The 17,512-nt window shown below is 45.1% G+C and overlaps 1 protein-coding gene across 1 annotated transcript in view; it reads left to right on the forward strand.

Moving 5' to 3' along the window:
* SLC9A5 (solute carrier family 9 member A5) overlaps positions 1-10,826 on the forward strand; it is a 108,677-nt gene extending 97,851 nt beyond the window's left edge. Inside the window, exons 14-16 of the mRNA XM_040408953.1 lie at positions 9,080-9,149; positions 9,742-9,864; positions 10,357-10,826. Of these exons, the coding sequence (XP_040264887.1) occupies positions 9,080-9,149; positions 9,742-9,864; positions 10,357-10,826 (663 nt within the window). The remainder of the gene's footprint in view (positions 1-9,079; positions 9,150-9,741; positions 9,865-10,356) is intronic.
* Positions 10,827-17,512: the final 6,686 nt, after the last annotated feature.

Consider the following 17,512-nt stretch of genomic DNA (forward strand, 5'->3'; position numbering starts at 1 on the left):
GCTGTCCTATGGCCTCTCTGTTGCCCACTCCCCCTTTCGGTTGGAGGGTGTTATACCGGCCTCTGTCTCGCCTGCCTTTTCTCGCCGGCTCTGTTTGGCTCCCACTCGGTACAGATCATTCCGATGTGGCGTCTGTTCCGGCCACGCTTCAGAGGCTGTTCCTTCACTGCCCTTCCCTCTGGGGAGAGCATGGTTGTTCATGTGGATGGTTCTGGTGTTCCTTTTGAGTCTCCCTTGTCCACACTGGCTGTACTAGCTGTGTGCCTAGTTACCGGGTCTACCGTTTTCTGTCCTCCCGCTGGGTGCAGATTGCGTTTTTTTCCATTCTAGGCAATGTTTCTGCTTTGGATTCACCTTCTCGGTAACTTGGGAGGACTACCATTTGGTCAGGATTGTCTTTAGATCTCCCACACCGGAACTGTAGTCCGTCTTCCTGTGGTGGCTACATTGGCTTCGGCTTTAGCCTGTCTTGTCCTGGCGGTTGCTGGGCGGACCCTTCGGTTCCTGTCCGTTTGTCCTTCTGCTTCCCCACTCTGGGGGGATACGAGACAACCTTGCTCGGGGGCCGACGGGACCAGTTCTACCGACTGTTCTACCCGTGTTACTGGTCTGCGCCTGATCATTGGGTTTTCACCCGCTTGCCCAGGCGACTCTAGTGGGCTCGCTAGTGTTCGCTTCTAGCCGAGTTTTTCGTCCAGGATCTGTGGTAGGACTTAGGGCTTTACCTGGGGTTCTGTGGGAAGCTGGGCGTTCCCCCACTCTGCCTTTCTCCATGGTTCTGTCTTTCTCCAGTCCGGCCTGGACCTGGGGCTGGGACTCTGTTGCTTGAAGTATCAAGTGTCATTCCTGTCCTTCCTCTTTCAGCGTTCCCCGACCCTCTGGGCCTGTCAGGAACTTCTTCCATGGAGCGGCTCTTGGGTTCCTTTGTACTGTCCTCCGGTACCGTCCTGGGAACTACATACTAGGCTCTTGGCGCTCCAATTTTTCCTTGGAGCCGTTACAGAAGTTCCCTCTACTCCTTCTGTCCTGTACAGTTGGGTTTCTGTAGCCATCGTGTCTCTGATGGGTGCCTGAGTGGCGGCCCTTCTTGTTCCGAGCCTTCTGTCTTCCCCCAGGACAGGGCTGTTCTCCATTCCGTCTCTTCCTTCCTTCTGAAGGTGGTGTTTGTCTTTCATTTCATTGAGGCAGTCGTCCTCCCCTTCCCACCCCAGGGAACGGACACTTCACCGATTTGGACGTTGTTTGGGCCTTGCAGTTTTTACTTGGAGATCTCCGACTCTTGTCGACGTTCGGTCTCTTGTGTTTCCAGGAGGTCCGCGCAAAGGGTTGACGGCCTCCAGGGTGGCTTTCCTTCGCTTTCTCAGAGTGGCTCTTGTTGTGGTGGCCGCACCAAGGGCAGGGTTCTGCTTTTGGTGTCACCATTCATTTGGCCAGAGTTGTCGGGTTTTTCCTGGGCCGGAGGCATTAGGCTTCGGCCATGCATTTGTGCAAGGCGGTCACTGGTCTTCCTTGCACACCTTACCGAGTTCTACAGGGTGCATACTCGGGCTTCGGCGTATGCTGTTTTGGGCCGCCTGGTCTGCAGGCGGCGGTTTTTTGATGCCTTCGGGTGCTTCGCCTTGGTGCTGTGGTCCCTCCCCCTTTGGACTGCTTTTGAACGTCCCAAGGTCTTCTGTGTCCCCCAAGGAAACTGGGCGAGAAAACGAGATTTTTGTATAACTTACCAGTAAAATCTCTTTCTCGCTCTTTCCTTGGGGGACACAGCACCCACCCATTCTTTGTTCTTCTCTGACTGTTTCCGAGTTTGTTTTACCCTTTGGGTAGTTGGCTTGTTGGTTCCAATTTTTGGACTTTGCCTTTTCTCACTACTTGGACACGCAACTGGCAGTCTCTCTCTCCAGGCTGAGGGTATAGCTGTGGAGGAGGGGCTTAACAGTCTTCACTTAGTGTCACGCCTCCTAGGGAGATGAGCTATACCCAAGGTCTTCTGTGTCCCCCAAGGAAAGAGCGAGAAAGAGATTTTACTGGTAAGTTATACAAAAATCTCGTTATTTTAAATAATAATGATCGGGTCCCCATCCCGATCGTCTCCTAGCAACCGTGCATGAAAATCGCACCGCATCCGCACTTGCTTGCGATTTTCACGCAGCCCCATTCACTTCTATGGGGCCTGCGTTGCGTGAAAAAACGCACAATATAGAACATGCTGCGATTTTCATTCAACGCACAAGTGATGCGTGAAAATCATTGCTCATGTGCACAGCCTGTGAACACATTGCACCCGCACTGAATCCGGACCCATTCACTTTTATGAGGCTGTGCACATGAGCGTTGGTTTTCACGCATCACTTGTGCGTTGCATGAAAATCGCAGCATGTTCTATATTCTGCGTTTTTCACACAGCGCAGGCCCCATAGAAGTGAATGGGGCTGCGTGAAAATCGCAAGCATCCGCAAGCAAGTGCGGAAGCGGTGCGATTTTCACGCACGGTTGCTAGGAGACGATCGGGATGGAGACCCGATCATTATTATTTTTCCTTATAACATGGTTATAAGGGAAAATAATAGCATTCTTAATACAGAATGCATAGTACAATGGGGTTGGAGGGGTCAAAAATAAATAAATAATAATTTAACTCACCTTAATCCACTTGCTTGCGCAGCCCGGCTTCTCTTCTGTCTTCATCTTTGCTGTGCACAGGAAAAGGACCTTTTATGACGTCACTGCGCTCATCACATGGTCCATCACCATGGTGATGGATCATGTGATGGACCATGTGATGAGCGCAGTGACATCATCAAAGGTCCTATTCCTCAAAGAAGAAGACAGAAGAGAAGCCGGGCTGCGCGAGCAAGTGGATTGGGGTGAGTTAAATTTTTTTAAATTTTTTTTTAACCCTTCCAGCCGTATTGTGCAATGCATTCTGTATTAAGAATGCTATTATTTTCCCTTATAACCATGTTATAAGAGAAAATAATACAGTCTACCCAGCACCTAACCCAAACCCGAACTTTTATGAAGAAGTTCGGGTTCGGGTACCAAACATGCCGATTTTCTCACGCGCGTGCAAAACGCATTACAATGTTTTGCATTCGCGCGGAAAAATCGCTCATGTTCCCACAACGCACCCGCATCTTTTTCCGCAACGCCTGTGTGAAACCAGCCTAAGGCCCCTTTCACACGGGCGAGTTTACCGCGCGGGTGCAATGCGTGAGGTGAACGCATTGCACCTGCACTGAATCCGGACCTATTCATTTCTATGGGGCTGTGCACATGAGCGGTGATTTTCACGCATCACTTGTGCGTTGCATGAAAATCGCAGCATGTTCTATATTCAGCGTTTTCCACGCAACGCAGGCCCCATAGAAGTGAATGGGGCTGCGTGAAAATCACAAGCATCCGCAAGCAAGTGCAGATGCGGTGCGATTTTCACGCATGGTTGCTAAGATGACAGTCTATTCACTGTATTATTTTTTTTTATAACATGGTTATAAGGGAAAATAATAGCATTCTTTAATACAGAATGCTTAGTAGAAGGTTAATTGAGGGTTAAAAAAATATAAAAATTAACTCACCTCCTCCTCTTGATCGCGTAGCTGCCGATCTCTTCTTACTTCTTTAATCATGAGCTGCCGGCTAAAGGACCTGTGGTGACGTCACATCACACGGTCCATCGCCGTGGCGATGGACCATGTGATTGGACCATGTGATGAGCTCAGTGACGTCACCACAGGTCCTTTGACAGGTCCTGAAGAAAGAACAGGATCAATTGGAGGAGGTGAGTTAATTTATTTTTTATTTTTTAACCCTCAATTGACCTTGTACTAAGCATTCTGTATTAAAGAATGCTATTATTTTCCCTTATAACCATATTATAAGGGAAAATAATTACATCTACACAACACCGAACCCAAACCTGAACTTAAGTGAAGAAGTTCGGGTCTGGGTACCACATTCAGTTTTTTCAAATTTATATAGATACTCCTAGAAGCCCTAAACTAATAGAGAACCCAGACCAGACCCCTTAAAAACTACAGACACCTGCTCCCCTAAAAATAGATATAATCTAAAAAATAGACCACCAAACCAGACCCCTCAAAAAAGACCCCTCGATAAATATAGACCCCAGAACAGACCAGAAACTAGATTACCGAAAACAATACAGTCCCAGAACACCTAAAATAATACAGACCCCAGACAAACCCCCTCTCACAGAGCCCTCCCTGATTACTGAGCCCAGCCTAGGCCCAAATTAAGGGCTCATGCACACGATGTTGGATGATTTGCGGTCCATAAATTGTGGAAAACATGGATACCATCCGTGTGCATTCCGTATTTTGTGGAACGGTACAGCCGGCACCTAATAGAACAGTCCTTTCCCTTGTCCATAATGCGGACAATAATAGGACACGTTCTATTATTTTGCAGAACAGACATACGGACATATGCTTTACCTGCACTGATGCTTTGTAGAAAACTATCGGACCATGTGCACCGTATTACGTTCACTAGATGCCACTGAAACAATCTGTAATAGTATTTGGTATCAGCGTGTTTTCAGTCTCTGGATGTTAACAAGAAGGTTTCCATTCACTGACAACAAATAAAGGTCTTATGCTGAGAGACATTAAACACAAATGGGGACAATTACTGAGACCAGAGTATTACACTATTTCTTGCTGGTGTCAGACGTGCCACAATTATTAAGAGGGACACGCCTTGAATAATTGTGGAGGATCTCTGTAGCTCGCTGCTGGTCCAAACTGAAAGCAATACCAGCAAAGGAGCTCCGCACTGCCCGCTGTCCAGAAAAAAGTGCTACATTTTGCACAAGTGGTGGTGCGCCAACTTTGCCACTTTTTGACACCATTTTTCTGTTGCACAGGGGATGAAAAATCTCCCCCAAAGTATATTAGAAAGATGCCTAAATCATGGTAGTCATCCCTTGGCCATGCTCATTGCAGCACAGGCTCAGATGTGCATCTATTTCACTGCAGGATCTAACTGTATTTCTAACAGATGCAACTTGGCTGAACCTCTTCTTTGCCTCGGTCCCTGAATACATTGGCAACCATCCCCGGATTGAATGCAGCAGCTGCTGTAAAAGCAATCCTAAAAGTTACAGGATGAGGTCTGAGCGGCTGCCGTGATTAGTGCTTCACTCCCCTCATTCCCATTAGGTCTCGGTTCTGGTTCTTGCCTTGTTTATTGTGTCTGACGCTCACTCAGCGACTTCATTCTGTCCTCCTATACTGAGCGCTGAGCACTATATGGGGGTCCTGAAGACTTCAACCCCTCTTCCTTTCATCTTATTGAGCATACTTGCCAGCTTGGGATCCATTAGTGCAAAATGGAGCATGACCTTCTGCCGGCAGCTCCAATCATGATAATTAGCTTTCAGAGATAAATAGGTTTTGTGTGCAGTGGAGTATTCACTGGAGCAGGGATTGTGCTGGGCTTCATGGGAGGCTATGAGAGTTTCAGGAGTTTTGTTTTGGGTTGCAGACTAGATACCCCAGCCCTGTACCCCACATAATCTGGTGGTGTGTGTGTGTTATAGATTCAGCACCTACAGCTGCTCTGTGGCATGTAGAGAAGGTGGCAGCCTAGTCAAAGGACCCTCTATAATCCTTTCTGAACTACCATTTGCACCCCCTGCAAGCGGGCGCTGTGCCTAATGGCAGGCTGTAGGGAATCTACAAGGAGGCTCAGTGGCTAGCTCATGCACACGGCTGTTGCCTGGCTGTTTCGTCCATTGAGGGACCACAATTTGCTGTCCCCAATGCACGGCAACATCCGTGCGGCTGCCGCAAACAGATCCAAACCTGTTCAACTTGAATGGGCCCGTCATCCGTCTGCACCGCAAAAAAATAGAACAGGTGAATGGGTCTGCATTTGTGATGTGGTGCAAAAACGGCCGGGGCCCATATATTGTGGACCCGCTGTTTGGGGGCCGCAATACGGGCTCAACCGGCACACGTTCGTGCGCATAAGCCCTTATTATGCAGTGCTGGGGTCCTGGATTCAAATCTGACCATGGGCAAAACCTGTGTTTGTGCAGATTTCCTCTCAAACTCATACTGAGAAGTAACTTTAGACCAGGCATCCTCAATCTGCGGCCCTCCAGCTGTTGCAAAACTACAACTCCCAGCATGCCTGAACAGCCTACAGGTATCAGCCTACAGCAGGGCATTGTGGGAGTTGTAGTTTTACAACAGCTGGAGGGCCGCAGTTTGAGGATGCCTGCTTTAGACTGTGAGACCTAATGGGGATAATGGGTGATGACAATCTCTGTACTGCGCTGTGGAATATGTTACCTCTATATAAATGAATAAAATAATAACTAGTATTTGTTACTGATGATGCAGGAGTCCCTACACATTTGTCATGTGGACTATAGGCCCCGCAAGATATTGCATTGTAACTGGTTTCTTTGCAACCCCTATACCTGCACCCCCCAGTCTTCGGATAAAATCTGAGCACCCTGCGGCTCACTGTCTGCTGCCCCCTATTTCCAGCAGTGTCTATCTGGTGTTCATAAGCTGCAAAGCTTTGATTTCTCAGTGTCAATGTTTTGCAGACAGAATTTAATAAAACCGTATCACCCCACGACGAGTCTTAAGGGTTATGGAAAACTGTGATCTTTGTCTTTAACTTTGTGATTGAAGTTTCCTATTGTGTATAGAAAATTCTCAGCTCTGGTCTGACCCACGTCCTCCACCCATCATTGGCGATGTATCAGTCTATCGACGTTTCTTCTGGACGCAGGACTCCGGGTCACTTCCATTGTCTGCGGGTCAAAAGCTTGCAGGAATTAGCCCCTGCCCCTTAGCAGACATGCGCATGATCCTCCTTACAGACTATTAGATGCTGTAGATATTGAGGTGAAGATATGAGATGGTCTTTCTAGTTCTATCAGCAACCTCCTCCTGCATGCTAACCGTTGTGAAAATACTGGCTTGATTCTTCTTGAAACTCCTATAGAAGTGGATGGAACAGGCCAGGAGTTGTAGTTTCTCAACAAATGGAGTGCCAGAGGTTGCCGATCTCTACGTTAAAGGCTTCTTTGTAGCTTCTTTAGAGCCCTAACAGCACGGGGCCCAGGGTTGAACTGAGGACTTAAAGTGGCCCCATTTTGTAGGCGAGTCCAAATTTACAGAAGGCAGGCCAACACAAGTAGTCGGAGACAGCAATACCATATAGTGGCACAAAACACTGCCCCAGCAGAGCCAAATACCACAATGCAGCACAATATACTGCCCCAGCAGAACACAATACCACAGTGCATCAAAATATACTGCCCCAGCAGAGCCAAATACCACAGTGCAGCACAATATACTGCACCAGCAGAGCCAAATACCACAGTGCAGCACAATATACTGCCCCAGCAGAGCCAAATACCACAATGCAGCACAATATACTGCCCCAGCAGAACACAATACCACAGTGCATCAAAATATACTGCCCCAGCAGAACACAATACCACAGTGCATCAAAATATACTGCCCCAGCAGAACACAATACCACAGTGCATCAAAATATACTGCCCCAGCAGAACACAATACCACAGTGCATCAAAATATACTGCCCCAGCAGAACACAATACCACAGTGCATCAAAATATACTGCCCCAGCAGAACACAATACCACAGTGCATCAAAATATACTGCCCCAGCAGAGCCAAATACACAGTGCAGCACAATATACTGCCCCAGCAGAACACAATACCACAGTGCATCAAAATATACTGCCCCAGCAGAACACAATACCACAGTGCATCAAAATATACTGCCCCAGCAGAACACAATACCACAGTCCATCAAAATATACTGCCCCAACAGAACACAATACCACAGTGCATCACAATATACTGCCCCAGCAGAACACAATACCACAGTGCATCAAAATATACTGCCCCAACAGAACACAATACCACAGTCCATCAAAATATACTGCCCCAGCAGAACACAATACCACAGTGCATCAAAATATACTGCCCCAGCAGAACACAATACCACAGTCCATCAAAATATACTGCCCCAACAGAACACAATACCACAGTCCATCAAAATATACTGCCCCAGCAGAACACAATACCACAGTGCATCACAATATACTGCCCCAGCAGAACACAATACCACAGTGCATCAAAATATACTGCCCCAACAGAACACAATACCACAGTCCATCAAAATATACTGCCCCAACAGAACACAATACCACAGTGCATCACAATATACTGCCCCAGCAGAACACAATACCACAGTGCATCAAAATATACTGCCCCAACAGAACACAATACCACAGTCCATCAAAATATACTGCCCCAACAGAACACAATACCACAGTGCATCCAAATATACTGCCCCAGCGGCACAAAATACCTCCCCTGAAGCTGTTCCTCTGTGGTGGCTGGCACCAGCTGCCATGTTCTGTTCTCCTAATCCAGTTTCTGCAGGATGGCAATACAGTTGAATTCAGGAGTCAGGATAGCATCTACAGCTGCTGGCCAAGTACATAAGTACTTGACACTCCCAGCGTTAATTAACCCTGCAAGCGTCACATCATTACTTACCAGGCTGATGGCTGTGAGGAGGGCTCAGCGGTTCCCTGGGATCTATAGCCAGTCCACTCCTGACTGTGCCCCAGTAATGGTTGGGCCAATAATTTTTCCCTTTGGAAGTGCAAACCAGGGGTAACAAGCACCCTGCAATCCAGCAGCGGTGGCTGTGCTTGCATACTAGAGGAAAAGGTTCCAGACTCTTTGGTGACTGGGACCGCTTTTTCCTATAGTGTACAAGCACGACCACCGCTCCTGGATTGCAGGGTGGCTGTAACCATGGAAACGAGCAGTGTATAATGTGATAGAAAAATGAATCAAGCCAGCAAAGGAGGCAATATGGACAATTACAGTACATTAGTAAGTGCCTTGTATTCACTTTTTCTACATGATAAATGACATTTGCTGAAGTGAGACGACCCCTTTGGGGGTGCACTCTCATTTATTTAAGCTGAGTTGCCCATATAACATAAGCTATACATGTAGTAATTTATTTTTTATAATTTGTTCTCTTGATAGAGAAGAACTAGCATGGAGCTTGAGTCACGAAATGGAAGACAGAGCAAAGCTGTGAGCTGGAAAAATACCGGTAAGACTTGAATCTCGTCATCAAGTGGAATTTTTAGGCATCTGCATAATTTGTGGGATTTGCAAATCAGAAAAGACGTATTCAGTTTCTCCCTTTCTCAAAACCTCAGTGATGCTGAAGCTGCCTCGGTCTTCCCGAAGCTTCTGGTTTGTAGACATATTTTAAATAGTGATGTTCACTCCTTGTTTATATATACGTTAATATTGTGCTTGCTCTTGGGTTGCCATAGTAGCATCATCAAACTAACTCTTTTGTGCTTGGACTTCCTGTCAGGTGACCTGTGTTCTGAAGGTCACATGACCATGCATCGTTGCAGAGGTAGTTTGCTGCTACTACTACCATGGCAACCCCAGAGCAAGCAGTTGTGTGAGCGATATCTACCTTTCTGCAGCCATTGATAACAAGACAGAGAGAAAACAGAGCAATGTGTATATTAGAAAGTCGCACTGCATTCAAATTACTCTCCATAACTGGTTCCCTTTAAACTCCTGCTTTGGCACACTTTAAGTTCATTATAATCCATGCATACTTACTGTGCTGCTCTTAGACAATGCACATGAATGGCAAATAATATTGTTTCTGAATTTCTCAGCATCCATTGTGGTCACTGCCGACTCAGAAGATGATTTTTCAGATGTTATGATAGAAGAGGACGAGGGTATAACCTTTGTTGCTCGTGCAACAGATGAGATTCTCCACAATGTTAAAATCTCAGGTAAGGGGATAGGAGATAAGCGCCAGATTAATTGGGGTACAACTGCTGTGTGCGCCGCCGATCACGAGAATCGAGTCCCATGGTCACATGAGTTTGCTATCATTCTGTTCTATGGGACTGCCATATATAGCACTCAGCTCTCTGCAGTCCCATAGGGATGAATGTTCTGAGGGGGTCACAGTGGACCCTCTCTGATCAAACATTTATCCCCAGTCCTGCAGATAGGGGCTAAGTACTGGATGTGGGAAAATTCTTTAAACAAGCCATAAGTGTGAGACTCATGGTGGTTTGTGCATATGCAAACAGCCCACTGTCTCTATACATATTGGATAAAGCAAAGATCAGACTCACAGGTTCAGACCTTTGTTTCTCCACAAAAGTGGTGTCAAGGGTATATAACAGCCTCTTCTCTCCCACTTCTTCCATAGAAGTAGAAATTTTGAAAGCACATGTAATAAATGATAGCCTACATAAACTTTATTATATCCACAGGAATGTTGGGAGTCTGTCAAAGTCCTCGAATTGCCCCACCATCACCAACTATGGCTGAGAAGGTTCTTCCATGGAAAGGGGAGCCAGATGAAAACATGGTCCGTATCTCTTTAGAGACTACAAAAATAGTCCCGGTTGATCTACAAAAGTCCTGGAAGCAAAGCATCTCCTCTTTAGAGAGCATTGGGTCTCCACCAGCTCCTGACACCAACTCAGATGGAGCTAAGTGTTTGAGGCAGGAGATTTGCAGTCCACCAGCCCTTCAGACTCTGCCAGAGACCTGCAGCTGTTTTCCTTTCACTGGTTCTCAATCACAAGGTATAAAAAGTCATTTAGGTTCTGCAGACATCCAGCAACAAGAACTTCAACCATTAATGCCCCCGGAAGAGGTTTTTGGTTCGAGTCCTGTGTCTATCAGGCAGAACCATAACAAAAGACGACTGCAGCTTCATCGAACTTCCAAAATCTGAAGCTCTTACGGTTGGGGGTTGGCTCTGGTTTAATAATCTGGCCAAGATGGCAGTGGATTCATGTCTTTGATGGGGCATCTGTAGCCACATACCAAACGGAGAACCTTGGCTGTGGTGGTGACATCAGCAGATGCCATGTTCCTTGACGTTCTTTAGTCACTATAGGCGTGCATAGTACATTAGGATGTGCACCAGTATAGCCCTAATTAGTTACATTTTAAAGGAATAAGGTTCTCAGAGTAGACAGGATCCTCGGGTGATGAGTCCATCGTTGTAGATTTTCCTTGGAATTCATCTCAGCTTTGTCTTTTCACATTTGCATTGGTTTTGAAAACTTCATTAGAACGCAAAATGAAGAAGTATGGTGGCCATTCCTGGTGACTTTCAGTAATATTGGACCTAAAGGAAGTCCATGAAAACATGAGGAGAACATGCAAACACCTTTTAGATGTTGTCCTTTTTGTATTCAGTGGCAAGAGAGTAGTGCTGCCCACCAGGCCATCCTGCTTCCCACTGAACTGCCATGTTGCATTCTGCCGTTATTTGCTTTTTATTGTATACCTATTGTGGACAGATATACATGTCCATTCATGGAAACCTCTTCATCTTGTAAGCGCGTCGCCTTCTTCTTTGTAGATGACAGTGTTACTGTCTTACAAGGACTGTTTTTTCTAATACTATCATTTTGTATAGTTACTATTTTTCTTGCTACAATTCTACTAATTCTGTATTATTTATTCCCATGCTATCGCTGAAGAGCTGCTGGTATTTTTAGTTCTTGTCTTTTTTTAGGCATCGTTATTTCTTATTGTTTTGCTACAGAAGTTTGTTAATGCGTCATTGCTACGTTTCCTTCTTTATTTAAAGTATTAAATAGACCTGTCATCTTTCATGATTGGACTTTTTATGTTGCCCAGGCAATTATAAGCCTATAAGATAAAAAAAAAATGCACTGATGAGCGCAGCACAAAGTGCCGCCCAGGTGAAAGCTAATATGAAATATGTTGAAGGGACAGTCCTAGTATAAAGAATTTGCTATCTGTATAGGCTTCTGTATAGCTCCTGCAGGTGAGTACTGGGGAGTCTTTTTTCCTGTAGACTGCGGTATCAGATGAAGTCTCAGCTGTGCTTTTGTATTTTAGGGATGGAAGTTTAGTATGTGGACTTATCTGCAGCTGCTGGACTTTCCTCTGTTGAACTGAAGAAGAAATGGAATAACTGCAAAGTCAACACGAGTCATGAGAATCATATTTTTGCAGGTAACATTAAGTGTTCATTGTAAACTTAAGGCTGTATCACATCAATCACTAGTTACTATCTTAAAAACATATGCACACACACATTTGCAACCACTTTTAATGCTCCGAGCATCTGCTATGTACACCTTGCCAGGCAATTTTATTATTCTAATATAAAATATTAAGCAACTGCTTTAGGTTCTTATCTTATAATTTTGGGTCAACAAGACTGCAGACCTGTACCTGCATCTCCATGGTAACAGACTACAAACAAACCCCGTGTAGTCTGACCCTGCAGTCATAATTTCCTCCATCTGTTCCATAAGCGGAACTTGTAGCTTCTGAGCCCCAATGCAAAATCATTAATAGGATCTTCAACGACCATTCTTCATTTATAGTCTCCTCATATGGGGAAGTGAGACATCATGGTAGGCCCTCTCAGGCTACTGGGCCCAGGTGCAACCGTCCTATAGTTACACCCCTGACCTGTTCCCAACTTTTTGCTAGCATGCATTTAGTAGGTCACCTAGAAGTAGGGGAATGATCAGGATCAGACTACGCAGAGTTTATTTGTTGTCTGTTACCATGGAGAGGCATAGGTTTGCATGGGCGCTATCTAAACATAACAGGGAATTTTTAATCAAGACCTACTGCAAAGTGCTTAATTTTTCATGTTAGATGCAGTGGTTGCAAAGATGGTTTCAAAGATGTACTTGGCTTGAAACATCTACAGTTCTGAGTATACAGCTCCCATGCATATCTATGTGACTCCATGGATTACAAATAAACCCCATGCGTGTTCTGAGCCTCCAGTAATGCTAGTAATGTTATTAGGTCCTGAAGTTATCTTATCTAGACCTATTCTATAATCTTATGCACAAAGGAGAGCACTAGTTTCAGTCATGCTTTCCTTCATCTCCATTGTAAATCCCACCCCCTGATGCCCGGACTGCCAGAGGTGCGCCTAATTTATTATGAGGCCGGAGACTCGTCATAAATTAGGAGCTTTCTCCTCCAGCGCAAGGGAGAAACAGTGACCTGTGTAAAAAGCCGGTCTTTGTAAATGACCCCCCAGTGACTTTCAATAAGACCATGCATAAAACCTTTGGGTGAATGGAATGATTTAACTCATTCCCTGTGCCAGCCCCCCTTGAATTGACCAGGTAAATGTCACCGTCATTGCACCGCAGTTCAGTCAGAGGTTGCAGCCACTCTCAGTAACATGAATATTGTTTTTCTTGCCTCCCACTTACTCAGTGTGGATAGAAATCCCAAGCTTTTGTAGAGGACTTGTTAAATACCTTGTCACCACCTGCACAAAGGCGGCAGTGTTGACTTGAGCAGCCGGACCAATCCTCCCCCTCCTTGTCCTAGGAACCTAAGTCATGCAGTAGCTAGAAATACACTGAGGACCGAGCAGTGAAGCCGGTACACAGGATCCTCCGTCTACACTATTTTCGGATCAGTGCAGAATAGTGAGGACTGGGAATACGTTTCACCTGTTATCCCTGGAGGTAGGATTGGCTTATCTATATACTATACATTTACTGTATGATAAAAAGTTCTACAACTTTATAATAGACTTTCTATTTCAATTCCTCATCATTTCAACAACTCTGCTTGTTTTCAACAAACAGGAGTATTCATTGTTTGCATTTATAGGCTGAAAACCATTATATAGTGGAGAGTTTGCTACAATTGTATCCAGTCTACACAGTCCTCTGTGAGCAAAAATCTTTCTCCTGTCCTGATAATGTGTTGCAATGTAATCTAGAGCCACATACTTCTCACAGCTGAGAGTCTGCTACAACTGTATCCAGCCTAGACTCATCTGACTGAAGTCCAAGATAGAGTCCTCTATTTGATAAAACTGTAACAAACTCTCAGCTGGGAGAAGTAATAGGTATGGACCCTTTTCAGCCTCTAGAATAAAGAATGTTCACATTCACTGACAACATGGCATCGTTCCTCTGTGTTTGGGTTGAGTTTACAATTTTCATTAACTTTTTTTATCTGCATTTTGGTAAATAATTAATGTAACTGATCTGTTGGATCCCATTCGTTTCTTGTAACATTGGGGGTCATTTACTAACAGCACTACACCGGTATTTGGCGTTAAAAAAGTTGTAAGCTCCCTTTTTGCGACTCTCTAACTCTTGTGCAACAACATTTTGTCACATCCAGCTTTTTTATGCCGTCCTCGCCACTGGGGAGAGACAGGGGTGTGAGGGAGGCCAGGTCGAGGCCCAGCCTTGGGCCCTGGCTAATTTATTAACACTTGATGCCTGAAAGTGAAAACGACACTAGTCAAGAGCCTGGAGTAAATTTCGCTCCAGTTGCGCAGACTACCGAAGATGCGCCTAATTTATGACAGGGCCTGCAACTTGCATAAATTAGGCACTTCCTCCGTCAGCACAGGGGCTATTAAAGACCAGCGTAAAAAGATGGCCTTTGATAAATGATCCCCATTGAGTTTATTGTTGATATCATATTTTTAAATGGTTGCATGAAGTAAGGCAGTGAAAGCCCCTCAAGAACAGCAGTGGACATCACTTCACTTGTAGACGTAGGACATGACTGGTGCACAGACCTCTGTTTGTACTTGGCTGTGAGTGGTGGATTACTCTGGTCCAGGTCACTGTATTTCTGTATGTCTTTTGGGGAAGGGGAGTTCTAGAGGGAAAGTGTGATCAGCAGACAAAGCTTTGATGCACATTTACTGTATGTTGTAGTTAAAGTTTACATATAGAAATATCTCCATACAAAGTTGAGTCACTTCATAAATACATGACTTTGTACTGATCCTGAGTTACATCCTGTATTATACCTCAGAGCTGTACTCAATATTCTGCTGGTGGAGTCACTGTATACATACATTACATTACTTATCCTGTACTGATCCTGAGTTACATCCTGTATTATACTCCAGAGCTGCACTCACTATTCTGCTGGTGAAGTCACTGTGTACATACATTACATTACTTATCCTGTACTGATCCTGAGTTACATCCTGTATTATACTCCAGAGCTGCACTCACTATTCTGCTGGTGCAGTCACTGTGTACATTACATTACTTTTCCTGTACTGATCCTGAGTTACATCCTGTATTATACTCCAGAGCTGTACTCACTATTCTGCTGGTGCAGTCACTGTGTACTTACATTACTTATCATGTACTGATCCTGAGTTACATCCTGTATAATACTCCAGAGCTGCACTCACTATTCTGCTGGTGCAGTCACTGTGTACATACATTACATTACTTATCCTGTACTGATCCTGAGTTACATCCTGTATTATACTCCAGAGCTGCACTCACTATTCTGCTGGTGCAGTCACTGTGTACATACATTACTTTTCCTGTACTGATCCTGAGTTACATCCTGTATTATACTCCAGAGCTGCACTCTCAAGTCTGCAGATTTTTTAGCTGAAATCTCCCAACATTCTCTGACCATTCAGTGTCTGTATAGAGCTTTTTCTGGCTATTTGTATTTAGGGACGTGTGATCCTTAGTCCAAACCCTGTACAGTTGTGTATTTTAGGAAAAACTATCGGCCTCCTGCATTCTTAGAGCTCCGCGAGTCCTTTGGTGCTATTTCCATTCATTTGAAAGTACTTCTCTCCAGCTTTCGCTTCCTTCAATGACAAGCTGACTACAGAGGGTTCCCTTGGTGGACCCCAGAGTATAGCTGTTGTGGTGGAGCATCCCTTTTGCATTCAGTTCCCGTGAAGGACCATTGAAATCAATCAACTAAGATTGTTTTGGGTTCTTCACATCAGGAAACAATTTTCAGCTCTCCATCCTGGCTAAGAGATGGAGTTGAGCGTGGACACCCCTACAGCTGCTCCCTCACATTTCTTGTCCAGTATACAGCTCCTTCAGGTAGCTCCTCACCGGAGCGTCACGGGAGTGTGGGATAATCCAGACAGGATCTTTTAATGACTAGAAAGCAGATCATTTTACTAGAAGTCAATGGCAAGACGTGAAACAAGATCCCTACTACCCTCATCATTTCCTTCTGACTGACCCTCAGCTACAGGTTTAATGGCAAACACATCTGTCCTGTCTGCAGTCACCGCTCATAAAACAGCCAGTTACCTTGTACAAGAGCAGACTAGAAAGTGATTATGTGCCAGGCGCTGTGTACCCAGCAGGGGCTTCCCTGAGGAGCTGTGTGACCAGAACGGGTACTTTTATCCCTGTCCTTTGTAAGCCTGACTTCCCTTCACCCACGGGAGCTGCACTCACATAGTGTACAGACCATGCCAAATTCAACAATAGCTATACAAAATCAGTGATCCCTATTGAGCATAGCACTGCTACATAACCCAGCATGCAAAAGCTGAGACACTGGCCACACCGTTTAATGAAGCTCTGCATGCTCCTACATGTATTTTGTTGCAGCAAGACAGTGGTGGTCCACACAGCTGCAGTCTGTTACCATGTATCAGTGTACTGTAAGCGATCCTCCATAAGCGACAGCACTAATCTTTCTCATGGGGCGGCTAATAGGCTCTTTTCACAATTAATTTTGCAGTATCCTCTGGTGGTTTCCATCAGAGGAACTCTTAATGGATACTCCTGACGGATGCCACGGTAATTTGTTTACAGTGGCATCTGCCATGATAAAATAAAACATATACCGCACGGTAACAGTTTGCTTCAATGTGCAATAATGCAGGGGTCAGCAGCCTCTGGTGCTCAACACTGCAACTCTTAGCATGCATATTTGCTTTGCTGCTCTCAAAACCCTCGTAGAAGTGAACAGAGCATGCTCGGAGTTGTAGTGTCAATGCTGGAGAACTGGAAGTTGCAGAGCCCTAGAATAAAGTTATACAGCCGAGAGAGGTCTTTTATATAAGCTATAAGCATGCTTGACATACACCCCAGGAGCTTTACCGGCACAAATGGCACTGAGCGACTACAAAACACAGTAAAATAAAAGTAGCCTTGTCTATACTGATGTAACAGACTAGAAATGTGTGAGCAGAACGAGGTCATGATCAGTTTCAACCTCTTAATAGAAAGTTCTCATTCAGTGACAGGAAGCTGGGATATTGAAAACACAAAGTATCTTAGGCTACTTTCCCACTCCGGCAGGGATCAGCAAAAACGCTTCCGTTCCTGATAATACAACCGTCTGCATCCGTTATGAACGGATCCAGTTGTATTATCTTTAAAATTGTGTCTGAGAAAACGGATCCAGCACCATTGACTTGCATTGTGAGTCATGCCGGATCCGTCTTGCTCCGCATCCCATGCCGGACAGATTATGGGAACGTAACCAAACGGAATGCAATGTGGTGTATTCTGTTCTGTTCAGTTCAGTTTTGTCTCCATTGACAATAAATGAGGACAAAACGGAAGCGTTTTTCTCCGGTATTGAGATCCTATGACGGATCTCAATACCGGAAAAGTTAAATGCAAGAGGGAAAGTAGCTTT

Source organism: Bufo bufo, chromosome 10, assembly GCF_905171765.1.
Source record: "Bufo bufo chromosome 10, aBufBuf1.1, whole genome shotgun sequence".
NCBI classification, from domain to species: Eukaryota; Metazoa; Chordata; class Amphibia; order Anura; family Bufonidae; genus Bufo; species Bufo bufo.